Source organism: Leptosomus discolor, chromosome Z (genome assembly GCF_034619465.1).
Source record: "Leptosomus discolor isolate bLepDis1 chromosome Z, bLepDis1.hap2, whole genome shotgun sequence".
Lineage (NCBI taxonomy): Eukaryota > Metazoa > Chordata > Aves > Leptosomiformes > Leptosomidae > Leptosomus > Leptosomus discolor.
The window spans coordinates 83,887,839-83,909,819 of record NC_141419.1 but is presented as its reverse complement, the minus strand read 5'-3'; the positions used below and the strand labels follow the sequence as shown (position 1 = coordinate 83,909,819).

General features: G+C 44.8%; 1 protein-coding gene across 3 annotated transcripts in view; it reads right to left on the bottom strand.

Moving 5' to 3' along the window:
- Positions 1-21,981, bottom strand: part of FAM219A (family with sequence similarity 219 member A) — a 100,929-nt gene that overhangs the window by 33,309 nt on the left and 45,639 nt on the right. For 2 of the 3 annotated variants that reach the window (XM_086479895.1, XM_086479896.1), the window contains exon 2: positions 9,063-9,119. In XM_086479895.1, the coding sequence (XP_086336021.1) occupies positions 9,063-9,119 (57 nt within the window). Of the gene's footprint in view, positions 1-9,019; positions 9,120-21,981 lie in introns of all 3 variants that reach the window. The other variant, XM_086479894.1, reaches the window with a different exon arrangement.

The window sequence follows — 21,981 nt, the reverse complement described above, 5'->3', positions numbered from 1 at the left end:
CTAACCACCACGTTAAGAGCTCGGCCACACAGGTGGTGCTTTAGCTGCACCCCTTGCTGGGCCTGGCGCACTGGGGCTCTGCTGTGCACAGCTGGATGTAACGCTGCCTGCTATACTTGGAGCCAAGACTGTCCTTGGGTTCAGAGAAGGGCTCCTTGGATGCTTCTCTGATCACGCTCAGCTGAGGTCTGCATCCAAGACTACCGTGGCACCCTCACCTAACAAGGACTCTGCTACTGACAGGATACACGATACTGATGACATCCTCATCTGTTCCGCTCTCCTGCTCTGGCACACCAAGGTTTGTGTGTTTTTCTGAGCTCTGAGTCTCCAAAGGATCCTTTTAAGATCTCAGAGAAACAACATGAAGTTTTCAGGGTGCTGTGAGCATCCTCTGTGCATAAGGATACCAGTTAAAAAACAGGAATTGCAGTGAAGATCCTATACCAGCACGAATACCTTCCCTTGGAGAAGTGTGTGTTATTTCTACTTAATAGAGCCTGATCTGCTGACGGAGCATTTTAGCCTCAACACTCCACAAGCAGACAGTAACCTTTCCCAGTTAAGAGCTGAGTGTGCAGCACAAAGAAGACAAAGGGGGAGCCCGCATCCCTGAATAGTCAGAACAAATTCAATTAACCGTCAGGTACAGTCTAAGGCTTATCCTTAATAAATCAAACACATTAAAAAAATGCATCATCCAATACTGTCCACAGATGCTATGGTCTGTTCTGGAGCCATTTTACATGAATTACACTGGGCACTACTTGCTTCCCTTGAGTGCTACACAGAAACTCATCTACCTATCGAGACATCAGAAAAGTTACAGAAATAGTAACACCTGGGTAATTCAGAACTGTGGAAATGTTCCCCTGTGGTAGGCCAGAGGATCAAGTGGAACCTACATTTAAGGACACAAGGCTCTGACAAGCCAGAAAACAGTACTATTGCCCTTTTCTGTGTTGATTTTGTCAAAGATGTCAACATCTGAGCAGGCAGCCTTGTCAATTCAGTTGGTGTTAGTCTTTCTAATGTCAGGAATAAGATGTAAATCACCTTTGGGGACATCACTCTCTTTTAAACCAGCTCTCTATGTACTTCATAGAAAAAAGCAATGAGAGTTAATACATACTGTGTAATGAGAACTCTGAACAGGCCACCAGGCTATCACTGCTGTGGTTCTGTCTGCTGGGGCTAGGCTTTGCTAGATCAGGTAGTTTTTATTCGCATCGCTACCTCAATTGCTGAATTTTTCCTTCCTTCTATCAGAGAATTTCAATAATTTGCTTAATTTGTTTTGCCTCATAATCTTCTGAGCTGCTTCTTATATTTGAGATGACAAACTATGGTGGGTCAGGGCAAAGAAGAGAACAAGTAATTTGCAGCTCTCGTCTTCTGCTTTAGGCACAAAACCCCCATTCAGACTCCTGATGCTCTGGCCCGTTCTCATGACAAAGCAAAATAATTTGTGTAGAAGCAGATCTTAAGGATTAGCTCTCTTTCCTAGACTTATCAGACCTGTAGGTACTGTAAATATTCGGAGTGGCTAAAGGATGGACAGATAATGCCCAACAAAATGATTCAGCTACCTTATAGCCTCCTCCTTCATGACTTTTTATCTGAAGGCATATTAGACAAGAGTGGTGTGTGCAACACAAGATGTGAGTGGGTGTGTGTCTATCAGGTTGCAAGTGCGTGGGTACCCAGTAACTTGTCACGTGAGAGGCGCACGTACGATGGTGGAGGGCTGGGAATGACCAGTAAAGCCCTGGTGGGGTGGCATAACAAACCAAGTAAATTGCAGTGACAGACAGACTAGGCTCACTTGGTGAACATCATGGCACATCATTCTCATATTCATGTGCTCATGCTTTGCTCTTGGGATTTGCTGACTGGTACCTCCCTTCCCTCTGTCTCATCCACTTACACACTCCCGCCTGCCCAGAGCTCTCTGCTAAACTCCAGTGAACTGCTCTGCTCCAGTTTCTCTTAACGGCTTTACTGTTTACTCAAGTCTGTCAGCTACAGTGTCTCATGCACCTCTTCCTTTCTGCCCCTCTATTTCTCCTCTAACTAATGTGCAATAATACGCTTGTCACAACTGTTTTTCTGCCCTCATCTTTGCTGCTCGGTCTGCAGACAGCCCTACCACCCTTAATGGGATGCAGCTGTTCACTCTCACATTCCCTTCAAACAGAGTCTGCAGATACCCTACAGAAAGGATGCTACAACAAATCTGCAAACACGATTTCTCTTATAAATGGAAAGAGTAATAACACATGAAATAATGTTTAAATAAATTCCTCCCAAGCCCCAGGAGACCTCCAAGTGGTAGGCTGCACTTCTATCTTCATGAAGAAAATCAATAGCAGTGCTACATCGCCACTGCGCTCTGGCTTCCACATTACTCATCCCACCCCCCATACAAAGTACAGACTGTGTTCAAGGAAATGGGTGCTCCCAGGGGAGGAAAAATGGCTTTGTGCACTTAAGGTAATGATGTCACTTGAGGTCGCCAGGCAAACAGCTACGGATATGGAAATCTCCAGTTTTGTCAATAGAGCTGGAACCTAGGGACCGAGCTTAAGACTTACAGCTTTTTTAGAAAATGTTTCCCTAATTTACCTACAGAGCTTCTTCCCAGAAACAACAGCTGCTGTACCTAATTAGCATTAATTGCCTTGTTACAGAAGAACAACTGGGAATAGTACAGTACTTGAGGTACTACAAAAGGATAAAGGATAAATTAATGGCATTGATTTGTCCAGTCTACTACAACCTCCTCTTATTATTCTCTTTCTGTATGAAAAGCTTAGAAGTCAAAAGCTGTGAAGTAGACTGGGAAGAGATGACATGGATGCAGGCAGGGACCAAGCAATTCAGCCTACGTGTGATGCCTGCTTCCTGCTCTGTCTGGGACTGCACCCCCCAGCACCGTTTTTTTTGTTTTGACCTGTAGCAAGAGCAGCCCAGGGAGTGGATCTCTGAGCAAGGCATCCTTTTGAACAGCACTGGGATAAGATGCTCTGCTGTGTGCTTTGTGGCTCTTCAATGGAGACACTTTAAAACAAGCTCTGAACCCACACCCAGCTCCCTAGGAGAAGGGGTTAAATAACTACACCAATGGAAAAATCAGTCAACAAGAGCCACATGGGGAGACAAAGGCAGTCTGTCCTTTACTGGCATTACAAACCATCTTTAAAGTTTCAACCAGAAATGGACCAATTTTGTTACGTTGAACCCTGAGGGGTTTGTAGTTCTCAACTCATTGACTGATATTCCCAGTACCACTCCTCGCTGATCATACAGCAATTCAGTACCTGCCATGAAAGCACAGCAGCAGGCTGGAAGGCAGGAACTAACACCACAGATGTGGCATCAGCCCCTGTCCCCAAATGGATTATCTCCTCTGTTCACTTCAGTCTCCATCAAGATGGGGCCCAGTCATAAATTATATCCTCAGTTTCATTCAAGTGAAGCACAGTAGGGAATAACATGCCATTTTTCCTCGCAATGGGGTTTCTGTAGCTGTTTTACCCCTTACAGAATTGCTTGCTTTAAGCGAACAGCATTCCAGGTACCTGCTTGAGGTTTTTGAGAATTTGGTTTGTTAACAAGCAAGAATTGATCCAATAGCACAAGTAAAATAATTCAGTGCTTGGAAGTGTACACACCTAGTTGGTCTCTCCATGCAGAATCCCCATCTCCAGCTAAAGACTGTGGAAGACAGAGATACAAAGTCCTCTGCTGTCACCAGGTAAAATCTTAGGATGTTTATGTATCTGAAAATTGAGGGGTGGGACTGATAAATGAAGAAGCAAAAGCAGACAGGAAGCCTTGTTAGTCTCATCTGAGATGTCTCCTTGAAGGATGAGTGTTACGGTTATTTGTCAGATAATGACTTTTTCTACCAAGACTTCCTTCACCTCTCCTTAAGCCACCTGCTTGACTCAGGCCCCACTAGGGCCATTCACCTGCTGTCATCTCCTTTTTGTCATACAGAAAGCCAAAAGGCCAGGCTGGCTTTTATGCTCACCTTACCAATAGATCCAGGCTCCTGGCAAGCCGAATTTCCTTCCTAGCAGTAGCTGGGCTGTGGCTGACCTGCTCCAAAAGCAATCTGCACTGTGCCTCCTAGAGAAAAAAGGTAACATCCTACAATGCACCTGGCAGGAGGAAAGTGTAAATATCCTATTACTCAACGAAATAGCTCTGCTCTGTTAGTGTTAAAACAGATTCCCACCTCTTGAAGCCAAGAAAGTTTCTGGTTAGGCTGGTAGATTATATACTTGAGCTACAGCAGCTGACACCAAAGGCAACTTTGTGACACTTCCTTCTCCTTATGGGGCTGACTAGTATCAGCCACCACACTTTTTGGTCTTAAGATAAACATCAGCATGAGATCTAATCTGGGAGGGGAACAAAACAGTAGCTAGGAAAACAGGAAAATTATCTGCTACATTTCCAATTCAGGTAATTTTTTTTTACAAGAAGCTTTGTAAAGAAAATCCGTATCAGAAAACACAAAGACTTTGAAGCCTACATCATCTGCATGTAGCTCACTCAGTCTTAAGGTGGGACACAGTTTGCCTAGCTTAGACACTCATTTTTCACATACTTTTAGCACCCCACTGAGCAATCTTCCAGAAACACTGCCTTACTCTCTATCAAGACCAAGCAGAGGAGACGCTTCCATCCAAGGTGACAGGCGTCTTGGAAGGGTGAAGGCTGCTATGAGTGTCTCTGTCTGTCTGCCTCTCTCCCATACGTTCATCTGCAGACGGGGATGTGGGAGACTTACTGCCAAGCTCCCGGTATGGTGGATGTGCTGACGAAGATGACACTGCCACAACCCCTTATCACCACCGCAGCTTGTTCTGCAACACTCCAAACAATTGCCACGTTGCCTATTCTGTTTTAACACAAACTGTAATGTCATTGACTGCTAGGTAAGACAGACAGACTGTCTGGATGGGGATTTCAGCACAGAGAAGGGAAATTAAAAATGCAAAATAGAAAAACAGATGGCATAAGCTTCATTAAAATAATATCTCGTCTCCTGGGGATCCCATGAGGATCTGTTGCCTTCCAGTGGATATGGAGCCCCTGAGATTTACCCTTGGGGATTATTCTGTTCCTCCCTCTCTCCTTATCACAATTCTCTTCTGTTTTCAAAAGGCTTGTGGTATGTGCTCCATCTGGATATGCTTCCTAATAAGGATGTGCTGGAGACATCTCGTAAGCACTAATGTACACTCAGGCCTCCTCCAGTACTGTCGGGAGCCTCCTTATCAAGTGATTTGAAAGAAAGAAAGAAGCATGGCTGAGCTTTGCTGTTCCTTACTGAAAGACAAAGTGAGAGTGTCAGAAAAGTAAGAAACATGTAATTAATATGGAAACAATATCAATAAGTGCTTAAGATGATGAACTACATGAACCAGTAGATGTTATTTCCCCTTGGTGTGAGGTTCTCCTTTTTTTTGATGTGGCCTCAGCAGCAAGCTAAATATTCTACTGCTCCACTTAGAAGCCAGGTGTAACCTTTAGGAAGTCTCTAGAAATAAAAGCTACCTGTGAAGTTCTTCTTGCTTCTAAATGACCCCCCAAGCAAACATGTGGCCAAATGTATTTATTTAGAGGGGGAAAAACAACAAAAGAAAAGACCATTCAAGCAGCAGGATAAATCTGTGTTCAGTGCGTGCAGCACAGCACACTCTTCCTGTCACACTTCAATCACTGTGGCCTCTGAAAGCAAAAGTTGTATTTGTGCTGGGTTGATATTTAATTGAGCTCACTTGAACCAAGCCTCCAGCAGGCACCTATGACAGATTTATATGTGAATCTTTGCAGAGCGAAAAATAACGTTTATCAATCTTCCATCAGAGCATTTGACATTTGAACAACTGATTCTGATTTAACAGCTAAAAATGCTATCATCCACACAGAAAATCTGCAACAGGATTAAAACCCGAGTTGCTACCATCCCCAATGATTGCTCTGCCAGTTAGGCTATTAAACATTTATGTCTTACCTTAACTTTGTCTAGCCTTAAAGAGCTTGAAAAAACAATCCAAATCCTGACAAGTTTAATGCAGAAGAGACATAAAAATCTAGTTGGAGGAACAGGGGCCAGAGATGGGAGATGCGAGCCTTTAAACTTGTTGAAAATCGTAAAGGCTGGGCAGATTTTAATAACAGCAGCAGGCACTAATGTGGATTAAAGTCATGTTACACTGCCTAGACAATACTGTTATTTTCGTTTTGGCACAGGTAACCTACAGCTCATCTGGGTATGGCTAAGAGTAGAGAGTCAACCCAAATGCCCCTAGATATGTGTTCACCTAATTAAAAAGGCATGATGTTTCTACAGGCAGAGTGAGAGGTGTTTGAGCAGACTTATCCCTGGAGATAAGGCAGGAAGATGCTCGTCAGCTTTGCAAGAAAATTCCTCTTAAGCAGGTAGGTTTCATCCGCTACTACCTTCATAAGAATATTGTGGTCAGCACTGAATATTCACTGGGCAGGAGCACTAGCTGGAAAGGAGGTCCTGGCAACGGTACACCTCTATCTACAGCAGAAAACTGTTCAGATTCTTCCAATACCTCCCTCCACTTCTTTACTGATGGACAGTAGCATTCAGCAGTGGCTAAATGAAATAAAATTTTCACTACACGGAAAAGCAGAAGCTCTGGCAGAAAGACCAATCATCCTTTGGCATCTGATCCTTCGAAAAAGCTGGTAAGCTCTGCAGAAGTGTGACTACTATACTATATTTTCATGTATGAGTCCATTTTAATAATTAGTTACCTTGCAATCAACTAATGCAACAGGCTTCCCCTTCCTTAGTCATGTCCAGTTGGTAAATTCTAGTTTACAGCAGATTGAGTTTCTCCTGCTGTATTTTTCTCATTTCTATTGATCCAGTCTTTGTGTTTTTTCTCTAAGGTATTTCTGTGTCTTTGTTGTACTGATGTCTCCCAAATATGCTATGATTTAACTTTGTTTGACAACTCCTGCTTTTTGTGTCAAAGTCATTAATGAACATATCATGAAATGACTGATGGAGAACTTCATTAGCAATGTCCTTTCTTCTCATACTTTCTCTTTCAATACTATCTGATGTGTTTTGAATTCCTAGGTTTCTCAATCTACCGGCTTTGCTTAAGCACTTAGTTTCTAAGTTTCTAACATTGAGGTTTTTTACAGATCTACCTCAAATTACCTTTTCATTCAATTTGCATGAACTGAACTTGTAATCCCTGAATCCAAATCTATTTCCTATGATTAGATCTCCTATAATGTCCTCATGACTTACCAAAGCCAAGTCTAACATAGCACCATTTCCTGTCACATTAGCAAATCTTTGGAGGATATTTCTCTTGCCTAGAAATGCAAGAATATCTCAGATTTACCAATAATAATATCAACTGCTCTCCAACTTGATTCCTCATATTAAATTATTCAAAACAACTATTGTAGTAATAAGTATCTCTCTAATAACATTACAGAACACTGTTTGGCAGTAAAAAAGTATCCTGGTGGCATACGCTGTCAGTGACAAGTCTTTTACCAAACTGTGAGTTGAGCTGTCATTAACACATACTGCTGTTCCCTGCCTTTTCCTGAAAAGCAACCACTGGTTTTAGACTATTGATGACTGCAATTGCAGGACAGATCTACTGTCCCAATTCACTTGCTTATATCCTGTATCAGTACCTTAAGGTCCTCCACTTTGCTGCATAATCTTGCTGTGCTTGCATATCCAACTTTCTGTCTTCTCCTTCCTAGGCACTCTTTCAGTGAGATCTCGTCTATTCAAATACTTTCTTTTCCTTTGCCATCTATGGGTCTATTCTGTAACATTCCTTTCTGCACTGCTATGACCAGATTTCTCTCATTATTTGACTTACCTCATACTCAGGCAGAGCCTTGAGACTTCACAAGTGCTCCCCTGCCTTTTCCTGGGTGTTTCTTTAAGGCTTCTCTTATAAATGAGGCCAGTACTAGTGTTTACAGTAGTACTGCAGGTCCTTGGGTAAAACCTATCTGTTGAAAACATCTTTTCATAATCATATACCAATGCCCAAACTTCCCTAAGTTTTCTTCAAACCTGAGCTGTCCGGTGACCTTCCCTGTCACTTACTTGTCAGGTGCCAGAGCTAGTTCACTGAACATTTGGGCACCCACTTCTTTCAGAGGTTTCCTCAGCATGGCATAGTCACCCTCAATCAGCTCCAGCAGCATCCTCTCAATGTCATTTGTTCTGATGTGAAGGACAACTAGGAGACTGCTTCCTGCTCGTACTGGGAAATTTTCCAGACTTAGATTCTCATTTTTTATCCATGCCTTCAGCAAAAAGCACACTGTTCCTTTGACTTGTCCTCCATCGGGTTCTTGAGGCTGTGTGGCACAACAGCAGCTCAAGTTTTGGAGGAGGACAGACATGTGTGCATTGCTGTCCTCTTGTAAGCATTAGCCTTGTGAGGAAGCAGTGTTTTGTGCTAATTGGATGACTCTGCTTCCAGGACTTAAAAAATGTTGCTCAGAAATAGCACAAGTATTTCTATGCGAACCTTTACAGACCTACAAGCCCTCCATCTCACAGTAACACAGTTCTCTGTCTTTTCCTGGTAGTGGCCCAAGTGTCTGGTCCTTTTCCTTTTATTTGCAGTTATTCTATCTTCTCTTCTTTTTACAGCCCCTCTATATCATCTTCATTCTTTATCTGGCCAAGCCTTGACCTTAGCTTGATAAAAATCTATAGGTTTAAAAAGCTATGCCTTCCTTTTAAGGCACAGCTGCCTTCCTATACCACAGCCCAAGATAGAGGGCCCTTACGTGTTTGTAGGTCAGTTCCCTCAGCAGCAGCATCACAATGACAACACTGCTCTGGGCGTTGTTTGAGCTGAGCTGACATGCTCAGCCACATGCATGGAGATCTGTATACGATCACACAAGCACTTCGCTGTGTTTCAGACTTTGAGTACAGCCTTTTCACTCTCCATCAGCAAAGACTCACCTAATTTCACTTGAAGTGGGGACGGCTTATAGTTCATGGCTACAGTCTCTCCTTCTCTTGTATCACAATCTCTGTCCGAAATAGATGCAGCTGTTGGATCCTGTTAAGAAAGAAAAGGAAACAAAACAGAATGGTTTAGCTAAGAGTTACGCAGTCTCTTCTCTAACTGTCTGTTAGGCAAGTCCACTCCTACCCGCATTCAGAGGGAGCAGAGAATATACCGGTGTTTTGAATGGCTGAAACCCAAGGGCAAAACACAGAACTTTGGAAATACACTTTGTATGCTAAAAGTATCTCTGGAAAAGCCAGATTTCAACATCAGACTTATATGATGGATGACACCGGGAATATAATGTGGAGGGTGGGTCATCAGTTCAAATTCAGCCTGGGCTGGCAGTAGTCCCAAACCATTTTCACGTGATGGCTCTTTGGGGCGTTGTATGAAACACATTTACAGTTTCATCTGAGTTCCACGTGGACCAGTCAACCTCAAGATTAAAACTAAAAAGCTCATGACCACCTGTGTGAAAGTCCAGCTCAGAACGAATGAGGACTGAATGAGTAGGAGAACTCAGTCTTTGGTTCCTCTTGGGAGAGGGCTGAAGAAGTATGTGCTTCCCATGCTGGACCTAACTGGAAAGACTTAATTTCAGTACCTGTCAGCACAGCACCTTTTACTGTCACTGAAATCTCCCTGAAAACCAAACCTCCTCAAACATGGAGTCTGCCCTACCATGCCTACTTGTAGACAGACAATCTAATCCAGGTAGTGTTGTACTCCATGGTACAACATCAAAGTAATTAGAAAGAGCCAAACTACCAATCCAGGCAGTTCTACCACTGCTAAAAACATTTAAAGTCCTTTCACAGGAAACTTCAAACCTGCCGGAACTATCTCTACTTAGCACCACACTGAAAATTAAAATTGGTTGTCAAACATGTTCACTTCTTCCCACCTAGAGGCTAGAAACTAAATTGAACATGCATATATATATATATATATACACACACATGTACGTGTATGTAAATTTGGATTTATAATACGTGGAGCTGCACAGGGAAAACAAACATCCAATATTAGGTCCAACATCTGAAGAAACCATCACTTCGTAAGAAATGGAACAAAGCGTCAGAAACTAAACACTAGAAAATACCATTCCAAACTGGTAAATCGATATTGTCCATCTCTCAGTTTCTGGAGTTTCTATTTTGTAGACAATTTTTTACAAAAATGCAACCCATCATTTGGCACCGATACCTGCATGCAAGGCAGAGTCATTGAGTTTCAAAGCAAGGTATCATCGCTCTTTGCTGTCAGTAAAAAAAAAATCACTTGGTGAGCCACTGTCCTTTCCTCCCCAGTGCCTGCCTTCTCTCTGCAGTGCACATTAGCTTTTTTTAAATACACTGTGCTTATGAGATAAAATATGATTCTTGAATTAGGCTCTATCTTCATAGAAACCAGTCAAATAACACATGTAGGGTTATAATGTTTTATCAAAATTCTGCTCCTTTGCACTATCCAATAGACTTTGACAGTATTTAAAATGGATGATGCTTAGAAGACTTCATATTCAACGACATTAAATACATAATGCTGAACCATATGTAATTTCTTCTGCTTTCCTCTAATGCAGTCACTGCTGCACTTTTCCCTAATGCAGCAGTTTAATGACCAGTTAAAAAGGTTACAGCAGGTTGCAAACAAACAAGCCAGTCTCCAGGAGAACACAGTTAGCCATAAACAATGAATCACATGCATTTTACATTAAAAATTCTACTTTAATAACCACACTAAGCGACAAAACACAGCAGTTGAATGGCAAAAATATAGCAGTTGAAATTAAATGAAGCTAAAAGTGAACTGGTACACAGAAGACAAACAATTCCAACTTTATAATTGAAAATGATAAGCTGTAGATAGCTACTGTCACTCAAGGAAGAGATCTCGGATGACAGGTTCCATCAGATGACCAGCTAGACAGACTAGGACTCTTCAGCCAGGGACAGACAATGTTCAGGGGCTCTGGGAGGAGCCTAAATAATCCTGAGTGGGGTGAGAAGGTGAGCAGGGATCAGACAGCCCTTATTTTCTACAAGCATGAAATACCAAGTGGCAGCTAACACACAGCAGCTGGAAACAAACTCAGTACTTCTCCATACAGCAGACGATGCGCTGCTGTGGGTGGTAAAAGGGGCTCAGGAAAGGACGAGAAAAACGAATGGAAGGAATATCCATCAAATCCAAAACCACTGCTTCTGCCTCAGGCTGACCCCAGGCACAGATTGCTATGCAAGGCGGGAACCAGGGAGGCATCACTGCAGGCTCACTCTGTTCTTGTCCTCTTGGGGACATGACACAGGGGTAGGTATGGCCTTTAATTCGACTTGAAATAGCCTCCTTATTTTCTGTGTCAGAACCTGTTCTATGACCTGAACTGAAGACGCTTTCTTGCGGTATCCTTCTAACATGAGATCAGTCTCATACACACCTGGATGAAGTGGCTGGAGCCCAAGCTGTAGGAAAGGATATTCATGGGAATGGCCAGATAATACAAATGACATGGCTGTTTCCCAGGCATGCTTGAACCTCTCTAAGAGGGATGTGTAAGGTGGCAAGTGCCACCACCTGCGTCCAGGCTTCCTGGATGAGAACCTTTTCTCTGACAGTCTGTGAAAAGGCAGGATACAGCTGTTTTTGAGAAGCATGACTCCAAGAGCTGGATGCTTCCTAGTGCTACTGAACACAAGTCCTCAGAGCGTCAGTCTTCTGGTTGCAGGAAAGCATGGGAGTAGACATATTACCGTAAAGGACACAGTGTGATGGCCACATACTGTCTCCTGTACTGCTGCAGTCCAGCATAGAGCCATGTGAGCTCACAGCCAGAAGTTCAGATGGCAGAGAAGGGACCTCACCACCCAGACTAGGTCAGGCTGACATTGTTAAAATTATGCTTAAACTCTTTAAATCAAAACCAGCCCTCACTTTTCTCAGAAGCTGATGTGCTTGTGGGTAACCTGCCAGTGATATTAGATATCCATTTGCACGAACAGAGGGAGGGAAGAAATATTCTGAGGGGCCTTTGTGGATGCGGACTCTGGTCCTGGACCAGAGGACTCAGCTGGAGCAATCTCAAAGCTGGGCTCTAGACAGAAACAGAAGATGCTTCCCAGACCTCCAGAGAAAACAAAGATGAGTGATTAATTCCATCCTTAGACACTCATCTCAAAAGGAGACAAATCCATCCTTGGAGATGCATCTCCCTCTCCACACTAAATCCAGAGGAGGCCTCTGGTGGAGCCTGCACCCCTGCCTCTGGCACTGGAGGTGGCAATGATGAAGGACACAGCAGCAGAGTCCATAATAATGCCAGTCCACACCAGGAAATAATCTTAAAGGTTTCCAATGACACTTTTCTGCTCCAGTGGCACGGCACCTCTACAGCAGACCCTCAGGGAAACACGTTAGGGCCGCCCAAGAGACCCATGACTTGCACAGAGGGATCACAAAGCACCAGCAGACTGGGTGACCACCACTGCTTGCACAGGCCAGACTCGCTCCCACCAGAGAGTAAAACGGATCCAAAGGAAATTGAGCTGGGCCAGAGACGGCACCCCCAGCGCCAGCCACTATCTATCCCTGGCCCAGGAGTACCAATGCACTGTCATATTTCCCGTCCATCACTTCATATACGTTCTGCAGCAACGCACAGGCCTCCATAGGAACGACCCCAGCTGTGAGGAGACAGCATTCCCATGGCAGCTCGGCTGGAGCTGCCTCTCTGCATGAATATACTTCGCTTCTGTACATACCAAATGGGTGCATTTCTCTCTATATAGCTCATCCACCCAGAGAAACGTTGACTTGACTAATCAGCCTTTTGCCTGTGAGCACACTGAGACTCACCACCAGCTTTTGCTATTGGAATTCACTTGGCTATTTTGTCCTTTTTTAGAAGCCTCCCTAAACCAATGCATTCAGCTCCAACTCCAACATCAAAATCTCAGCTATAGAGCGTGACCAGTCCCAGGCCAGATGACGTGATTTTTCTCTGCTTGCTTGGGGGAACACAACACTCCCAATCAAAAGGCAAGTGCTGAGATGTGCCTGCAGTTGCTCTACATGTCTATGGGACTTAATACATTTCAGGGATTTTTTTCTTCCTGAGGCCTCCTTATGTCTTCATTGCTAGGGAAAAAATACATTAAGTCAGGCCACTGCATGAACATTTGGCTGGGGTCAGAGTTTAATCAAAGTTTTCTCTCCACCTGCTCACAGCTTAATTGGGCACGTACAACCACAGCACTTGAATGGTGGGGCAGCTCCTCACCAGTTTGTTTTTTCCTATGAACTTGACACAATGGACCTTGAAAACTGCCCTACTGCTAGGTACAGCCATGTACTACGGTGTGTACCACATGCCGTTTCTGCACACCAGAAATGAGTTCCGGTGAACCTTCATGGAGCAGCGGTGCTGTGAATCCTCAGTACGTAGGGGCACAGAGAGAAGCTGAAACCACTTTAAACAGAAATCGGGGTTTTAAGGAACATGACATACTCAGCAGGGGTTTTATTCTTTTTTTCAAATCCTCCCTTTCCTTTTTGCAGTATTCAGCAAGAAACACAACATTTGTTGTAACGTACCAGGTCAATAGCCCTTTTACTCTTATCGTCTACCTCTCCCAGTAACCCACACTGACTACGGGCAGTGGGGGGGGGGGGGGGGACACGGACACGGGGGGGACACCAGCCCCAGGCAGCCTGCAAACTGTGCAATTACACCCTAAGCAATGGAGCTGGGTGCTGGGTACAAACACACCCTTGTAGTAACTTGGAAGATGCACTTTCCTTTGCCTTCCCTTCACATTCAACACTTCTGACATCTTGCAAGCTTAACAAGCCTCTGCATTCCACCCTGCAAATCCTCTGGGACCATGATGCATGTGGAAGCGAACGGGCACATGCAGTTTCTGTGGCCTTCAGCTGCCCCTTAAAAACATAGATGGAAATCATAGAATCATAGCACGTATGGGGTTGGAAGGGACCTCTAAAGGCCATCCAGTCCAACCCCCCTACAACAAGCAGGGACATCTCTAACTAGGTCAGGTTGCTCAGAGCCCCATGAAGCCTGACTTTGAATGTCTCCCTGGGACTTCCACTACCTCTCCGGGCAACCTGTTCCAGTGGTCCACTACCCTCATATTAAAGAACTTTTTCCTCATGTCCAACCTAAATCTAGCCTTTTCTAGCTTAAAACCACTACCCCTCATCCAATTGCTACAAACCCCTGTGAACAGTTCTTCCCCTGCCTTCTCATAGGTCCCTTTCAGGTATTGGAAGGCTGCTCTAAGGTCCCTCTCGGAGCCTTCTCTTCTCCAGGCTGAACAACCCCAACTCTCTCAGCCTGTCTTCATAGGAGAGATGTCTCTATCTGCCCACCCTTCCCAATCCTAAAAATCAGTCATTTTTACAGCACTAAGAAAACTTTCTCCACTCTGCTGTCCACAGGAAATTCCATGATCATTGAACCAGCCCTACTTTTTGATACAAGCAGAGGGGCATGATTGCTCTTACCCTCTAACTGCAAGAGAAGGCCCAATATATAGCGGCTCTACCCACCATTTCTCACTGTAGTTCAGAGGCTTTGGTCTGACCATCATGAGCTGAGTTGGTGTGAGCCGACTGCTCAGGAGTATCATCCAGCTACTTTTGTCTCTCTCCAGTACCAACAAACGATGTGCTTGCTGTCTTCTGTCCAACTTAAAGATGCTGGAAGTCTTGTTACCAACACGTGTGTGACTGCCTACAGTGAACGCTCACAGCTCAGCAGATTCCTGCTTTCTCAGGCTGCCCATGTGGATCACACACTGCAAACAAATGCTAACAAGAAAGGACAAGCCCAAGTGTTTTACTTCTTTTTCACATCAAGCATTGAGTCTGGAAAATTTGATAGATGTTCTGTGCATGAGAGACTGACTTAGGGAGCAGAAAAGCAAGTAAGAAACCGCATTCACCCCAAATACACGGGGTACATTTGGGCCACCAAGAAGTGTCTATCATTCCCGTGTTGTCATCCCACACTCTCGGGCTAGAACATTGCTCCTGCTAATAAATAGTTACGCCTTCAGTCTCTCTGCCCTGGGAATAGAAAATCCTGTGCCATTTGCAGATTCACTCTGCCTCAAGATGTACTGCACTAGGTTATCGTGAGAAACGCAGCTGTAGGCAGCAGGCTCCTGGGGAGGGGAGTCGTGCACAGGTGGGTATGTAAAAGCATGATCTCACAGTGTTTTGGACAACAGACCTCTGCAGCCTCTAGGTATCACTACAATATAGATATGAAATATCTATGCATATAAAGTGCTTAAAAAACCACCGGGAACAAAACCACTGGGAACCAAGATGTGTATAGTCTGTCTATGTAAGAAACAGTGTAAAGGAGAGGCTCAAAGGCTGACAGATTTATAGTGGATCAAGCTGAATCCACCATATAGGTGACCAACCATCGGTAATAGCATGTTAAGAGAAAGGAAAGCATCACAGGGGGATGTATGACAGGAATGGAACCTGCAAGCCTCACAAAAGACTCTCTCATGCTCTCCTCTGCAATCCTCACGCTTCAGCTTAAACATACTGTTTTGGAGCCCATTATTTCAAGGAAGATGTAATCCCCTCAGCAGTCCTATAGGTAAAAGCTAGAAGCTACTTCCCTCCAGGAACACTGGAAGAATAGGGTTCGTCAGAGAAGAAAAGGGAAGACTAAGTAGGGACACAATAGCTGTCTTCCAGTACAGAAAGGGCTGCCACAGAAAAAAAAAAGAGAGTAATTATTTTTTTCATGTTTCTGATCACCAGAACAAGAAACGATTACCTTAAATTGCAGCAAGGTTGCAAAAAATACCAGAGAAAACTGTAGAGATAAGGCTAAGGAGCTGTACATCTGCCTGAAGTTGTGGAATTGCTGCTGGAGGATTTTAAGCTGGGCTTAGAAACCAATTTGTCACACAGAAAGCCAACAAAGCTGATCCGCTTTTGGGGCAGCCTGATCTGGATTTGGTGCAAGTTGATAACATCCCTGATATTTTTAGCTCCCTTTCCCCCATCTGTCTTAGGAGAAGAGGAGCCCGCTTCTAAGCTAGGCTCATCTAGGCAGAACACCAGTTTATCTCAGGAATGACAGGTTCTCCAAACTCCCCCACCCACTGCCAAGGACCATGGCTAGCCTCCACTGTTTCTCTGGCTGAGCTGAAGAAAATTGTCTTTTTTTCTAGGTCTCACATGTTGAAGAACTCCAAAACCACAGGGTGACCAGAGAAGAAGGGTCCCAGGAAGACACGGTTGTCATTTTTCATCAGCATGGGCACACTGCTGGATCCAGAGTGCTAACCACTCATCTCAGCATCACCACCCCATACCAAAGTGAAAATAAATGGCATTTTGGTGACACAGCAACTGACGCACCAAAATACATTCTGATAGCTACTGACTCAGTTTCAACAAAGCAATAAACAACAACTGTTTATTGACTTTCCACTAGTTCTGCCAATGCACCAGTTACAACTGCTGTTTTTCTTTTCTGAGCAACTGCTGAGCAGATCTTATTTAACAGTAACAAATTAGGCCTACAATATCCACCACAAGACCCACATTTTGAACCCGATTAATTTACAATTGTGAGACAAACTGGTATTTGAAGACATTTTTTTCAGCAATTGAAAAGCCAGCAGTGTTAATACTGCTGCATGATTAAAACCTCAAGTCATATTAATTAAATTGAACCATAATGTCACTGAAATGACTTTTTACTGCGTACACTTGCAGTTGGGGTAGCTCAACTCACTGGCAGGTAATGAGGAGTTCAGATCTTTGCTTTGTTCCAAACGGGGGCAGAAGAGAAGTGCCCACCTGCCTGTGTGTGCTGCAGTGCTTGTGCTGAAACGCTCCCTTGGAGCCCTGGCCACGAAGGGTCTGCCCGACTGCCACATTCAAGCGGAACAAAACGCAGCAAACAGAAAGGCGTAAGCTGTGGAAAGGGAACAAGACATTTCTGTTTTCCTGATCAAAAATGACATTTGCAGCACTGAGAAGAAACTATCTTTTTTTAGATGATGATGTATGACTAATCCCGGGAGTCCACAGTAACAGAGGAAGCACCAACTCAGTAAGTAGATCAAATACTTTGGGAAAGCAATTGAGGGACGAAGAAGAAAAATGGGAGTAATTACATGATTTCTGTTAGATTTCCCTCCAAGAAACCAGCAGTACAAGCAGCCCCCCGTCCTTTCCTTACAATCACGACAGAATATATTTAACACTGTATTTCCCTCCAGGCTCTTCTCACCACATGAGACATCACTATTATCACACGCATTTATAGGTTTGGTAACTTGTGCTAACTTTATATGACTTAAATTGGATCATTAACATTGCAAATTAGAGAAATGCCACACTGCACTCCCCACTGCCTGCAGCATTTGCCAAGAGGCTGGCATGCAATAACTATTTAAAACCAGCTATTAACTGAGGAACAGTTTTCAGGATGCTTCAATACCAAAACATTTCCTTCCTTGCAAAGCATATATACATGAAGACATTGCATCTTTCCTTTTTGTACCTCTGATTATAGAGCCACAGCTCTGAAGTGCAACACAAGACATGTGAGTATTTAAAGCAATAAAGCATCACAAATTCTTTGGTAGCTATTATAACAGTCAGTTTAGCAACAGGCATCTAGCCAAAGCAGGATCTCAAAAAACCTCAAAGAACTTTACAACTGCTCAACTCATGAGAAAGCATACCCTTAAAATGATTAAAAATTGAGAAAGGTGTCAGAGCCAAGGTCACGGTGTGTTTGGGGGGGGGGGGGGGGGGGCATAGGCAGGAACAAGAGCCCAGGCTCTTGGCTACATGCTGTAGCCAAATCCTATAGAAAATGGCAGTGCTTTGCATAGCCCTAGTGCTGCCCATAAAGGACCACAGCAGGATCTTGTAGTGATTGAATTCATGCTCGTTGGTTAGTGTTTAGAGCTTCTTTCAAAGGTGTGTCCCATCTTTACTCCTTCAAGGCTTTAAAGGAGCCTCACTGAGAGAAAAACTCTATTTTCAAAGACAGAGTTGAGCGTTCCATCTGAAACGAGGATGACCAGAGACTCTCCCACGTGGTGGAGAGGAACTGCGCTTCCTTCCCATGGTCAACCCAACACCTGGAGAAACCAGCAGAGAAAGTGCAAGATAAGTGGTGCTATCACTGTTGAAATGCCACAGTTGTGGGCATATACAGAATAGTTTACAGATCCTCTCCGCATATGGCCAGGCTGTTCCAGTTGCACAAGAAAGATGAGATCAAAGTTTGCCTGAAGGAAACACTAAAAATGTTGGCTGGTTCTGGAAGACACTGCAGAAATTATATTCTGACAAAAATGCCCTGACACAATACAAATGACAGTAGCAGAGTCCTGTTCCAGTGATGTAAGTTTCCTCCAACGACCTGGAGATCAGATAATTGCTTTCATAAGCCATGGACTGGATCCAGTGTGGCAAATATGATGTTACTAAGCTTTCAGAGCTGTAAGAACAATAGCAGGAAAAGCTGGGATGGCTCCACATCCATACCTTTCAAAAGACCAAGGACTCCATTCAGTGGTTCAATGTCACGGCTATTACTAGCACACATCTGGGGCCACTTGTTCTTTTCCAGTTAGCAGTTAGGACCCTTTTTTTTAAGAAAGGCGGCTGATTTTTACATGTTCAACTCCTATATCTGTAAGATGAATGAGGTTTTGCTTTTTTGCTCCTGGAATACTCCTGAAACACCCCTGGAACCTCTAATCCAATCCCTCAGATCCCTTTCCAAGCTGTTTGATTGCTTCTCCTGTTTGCTCCTTCTCCAACAACCATTTTTCACCCTGCCTTTCTCCTCCATCCCTTCTCAAAGAGGGCAGGGGTGTCTGGATCTACAGGCTCCGTGACTGAGGTCTCACATCAATGACAAGACCTGCACAATAGACAGTACCACCTGCCAAGTGTCAGCTTGATGTCAGACATTTTTTGAATGAAAATGAGATGTGTGCAGACTGCAGAACTTTTTTGCAGCCTCTGGGTTCATGTTGAAACCACAGGATGCCCTCTCCATCGCACACTTACTTCACATTTGCCACGTCCACACAAGCTGAGTTTGTATGCCTGCACTTTACTCAGCCTGCACTCACAACCATGGGCAGATATGGATCTTGCAACTGCTTTCAGCATTGAATCACTGCATCTCCTTTCAGGTACTCAGCCAAAACTGTCTCAGGAAAGAGTTAAAGACACCAGCATGGAAATCTCAAGGACTCAGCACCCTGCTTTCTAGGGAAGTTGAAGATCTGGGAATGCTGTGAGGCAAATGCAGGCAGGATGATGAGGGAATCACAGAATGTTAGGGGTTGGAAGGGACCTCAAAAGATCATCTAGTCCAACCCCCCTGCCAGAGCAGGATCACCTAGAGTAGATCACATAGGAACACGTCCAGGTGGGTTTTGAATGTCTCCAGACAAGGAGACTCCACAGCCTCTCTGGGCAGCCTGTTCCAGTGCTCTGTTACCCTCATAGTGAAAAAGTTTTTCCTTATGTCAATATGGAACCTCCTGTGCTCCAGCTTGCACCCGTTGCCCCTTGTCCTGGCATTGGCCATCACCGAGAAGAGCCCGGCTCCATCCTCCTGACACTCGCCCTTTAGGTATTTCTAAACATTAACGAGGTCACCCCTCAGTCTCCTCTTCTCCAAGCTAAAGAGCCCCAGCTCCCTCAGCCTTTCATCAGAAGGGAGGCGTTCCACCCCCTTCATCATCTTTGTGGCTCTGCGCTGGACTCTTTCAAGCAGTTCCCTGTCCTTCTTGAACTGAGGGGCCCAGAACTGCACACACTATTCCAGGGGTCTCACCAGGGCAGAGTAGAGAGTGAGGAGAACCTCTCTCGACCTACCGACCACATCCCTTCTAATACACCCCAGGATGCCATTGGCCTTCTTGGCCATGAGGGCACATTGCTGCCTCATGGTCACTCTACTGTCCACCAGGACCCCCAGGTCCCTTTCCCCTCCGCTACTCTCTAACAGCTCAGTCCCCAACCTTTACTGGTACATGGGGTTGTTCTTTACCAGATGCAAGACTCTACACTTGCCCTTGTGGTATTTCATCAAAGTTCCTCCCGCCCAGCTCTCCAGCCTGGCCAGGTCTCACTGAATGGCAGCACAGCCTTCTGGTGTGTCAGCCACTCCTCCCACTTTTGTGTCATCAGCAAACTTGCTGACAGTGGACTCTGTTCCCTCATTCAGGTCTTTGATGAATATATTGAACAGTACCGGTCCCAGTACTGACCCCTGAGGAACTCCACTAGATACAGGCTTCCAACTAAACTCTGTCCAGACAAGATCAAAGTTACCTCTGGCCCCACAAAGGAGAGATGCTGAGAAAACTGAGGAAAGGAGACAGGCTGTAAGCAGGACCCAAACAAAGCCCTGAAGAAGCACTGTGGGAGCCCACCACTCTGGGATGGAGGTTTCAAGAGATTTCTCAGGAATAATAATGGATGCCCAGTGGCATTCAAAGCTCTTTAACAAATCTAAAACCAGACTCTTCCAACACAATCCAAAACAAGAGTAGCTGCCCAAGGCTCACACATCAAGCATATCTGTCACACTGCAGTGGGGATCTCAGCAGTGGACACCAGATTAGCCTGGACAGAGCAGGGGACTCTGCAGAGCCCATGCTTTCATACCCACCCAGCTCTGCCTCCTGACACCACAACCCAGGCTGATGGGTTCAGACAGGATCTTTGTGGGTAATGTTAATGGCTTTGAGAAGGCAGCACCAAGTAGGCAGGACTGCTCTTGTCCTCAACTCGCCACACTCAGCATGGCCACTAGCTCAGTCTTCAGCGTGTTGCTGCAAGCACGGCCTGAGAGTTCACTTGCCCAACCTGCAAAGGTGGATCCCAGCATTAAAACCTTACTGGTTTCTCTCCACTAGTAGAGAAAATAAAGCCACCAAGCCAAGCGCTCAGCAGCCCTTTTCTCTTTAGCACAACGCTTTCAACTCGTCCCAAGAGATGGAGAGCTCAATCATCAGATTTCCATATTTATAAGGAGAGAGTTTCTGTTTAGCCAAGCTTGCAACAGAAATAACCCTGCAAACAGCAGCAGGAGCACCAGCACAGCAAAAACACGTCTGAGGGGCGGGGATGCAAAAGCCCAGGGAGATCTCAAGTCGCTCTCTACCTTGGCAAGGCTTTCCAGCCCTGTGCAAGAAATTGTGAGGGCACAAATCATTCAGACTTCTAAAATAAGAGCTCGCCTCGCCCCCGCCCCCCATGCCTGCATCTCCGTGACTAATTAGCATCCAGGGGGATACAGATTCCCCTCTGATAAAGTGCTGTTTGGCTCCCTTCTCCCCTGACACATTTGTATTAGAAATATCCTCATTATGTGACTAATCGGGGAAGCTGAGACGAAGGCACAGGAGCTAACTTAAAGGGAGATCTCTGATTTTCTCCAAAAGGTAGCTGCTTCCCCTCCCGATCCTCAAAAAAGAGTACAAGGTTGAGGTCCCTGAAGAAAAACATATTTTTACTCCCAGAAGTATCAGCTTTTAGCATCTGTGCTGTTCACTAAGCTTGCTCCCAATTCCCTTGGCTATTGCAGGGTTGCAGTTTACGCACTGCAAAGGTCCTGGAGAGCCTGCCAGCCCCATACCGCCCGCTGGGGCTGGGCTCAGCAAGGTGTCCAACATCCCCAGCACTGCCAGATGCCATGGATGGGAAGTGACAAGTCTGGTTATCATTTTACTATATTACGCTTAGAAGTCAGTGGCACACAAAATGCCAGCTGCATTCCTGGCTGTCCCTCGAGAGCATCTGAAGATATTCAGTGCTGTTACCCTTCACGGAGCACAGCAGGCTGAGCAAAGACCAGAGCATACCTTAA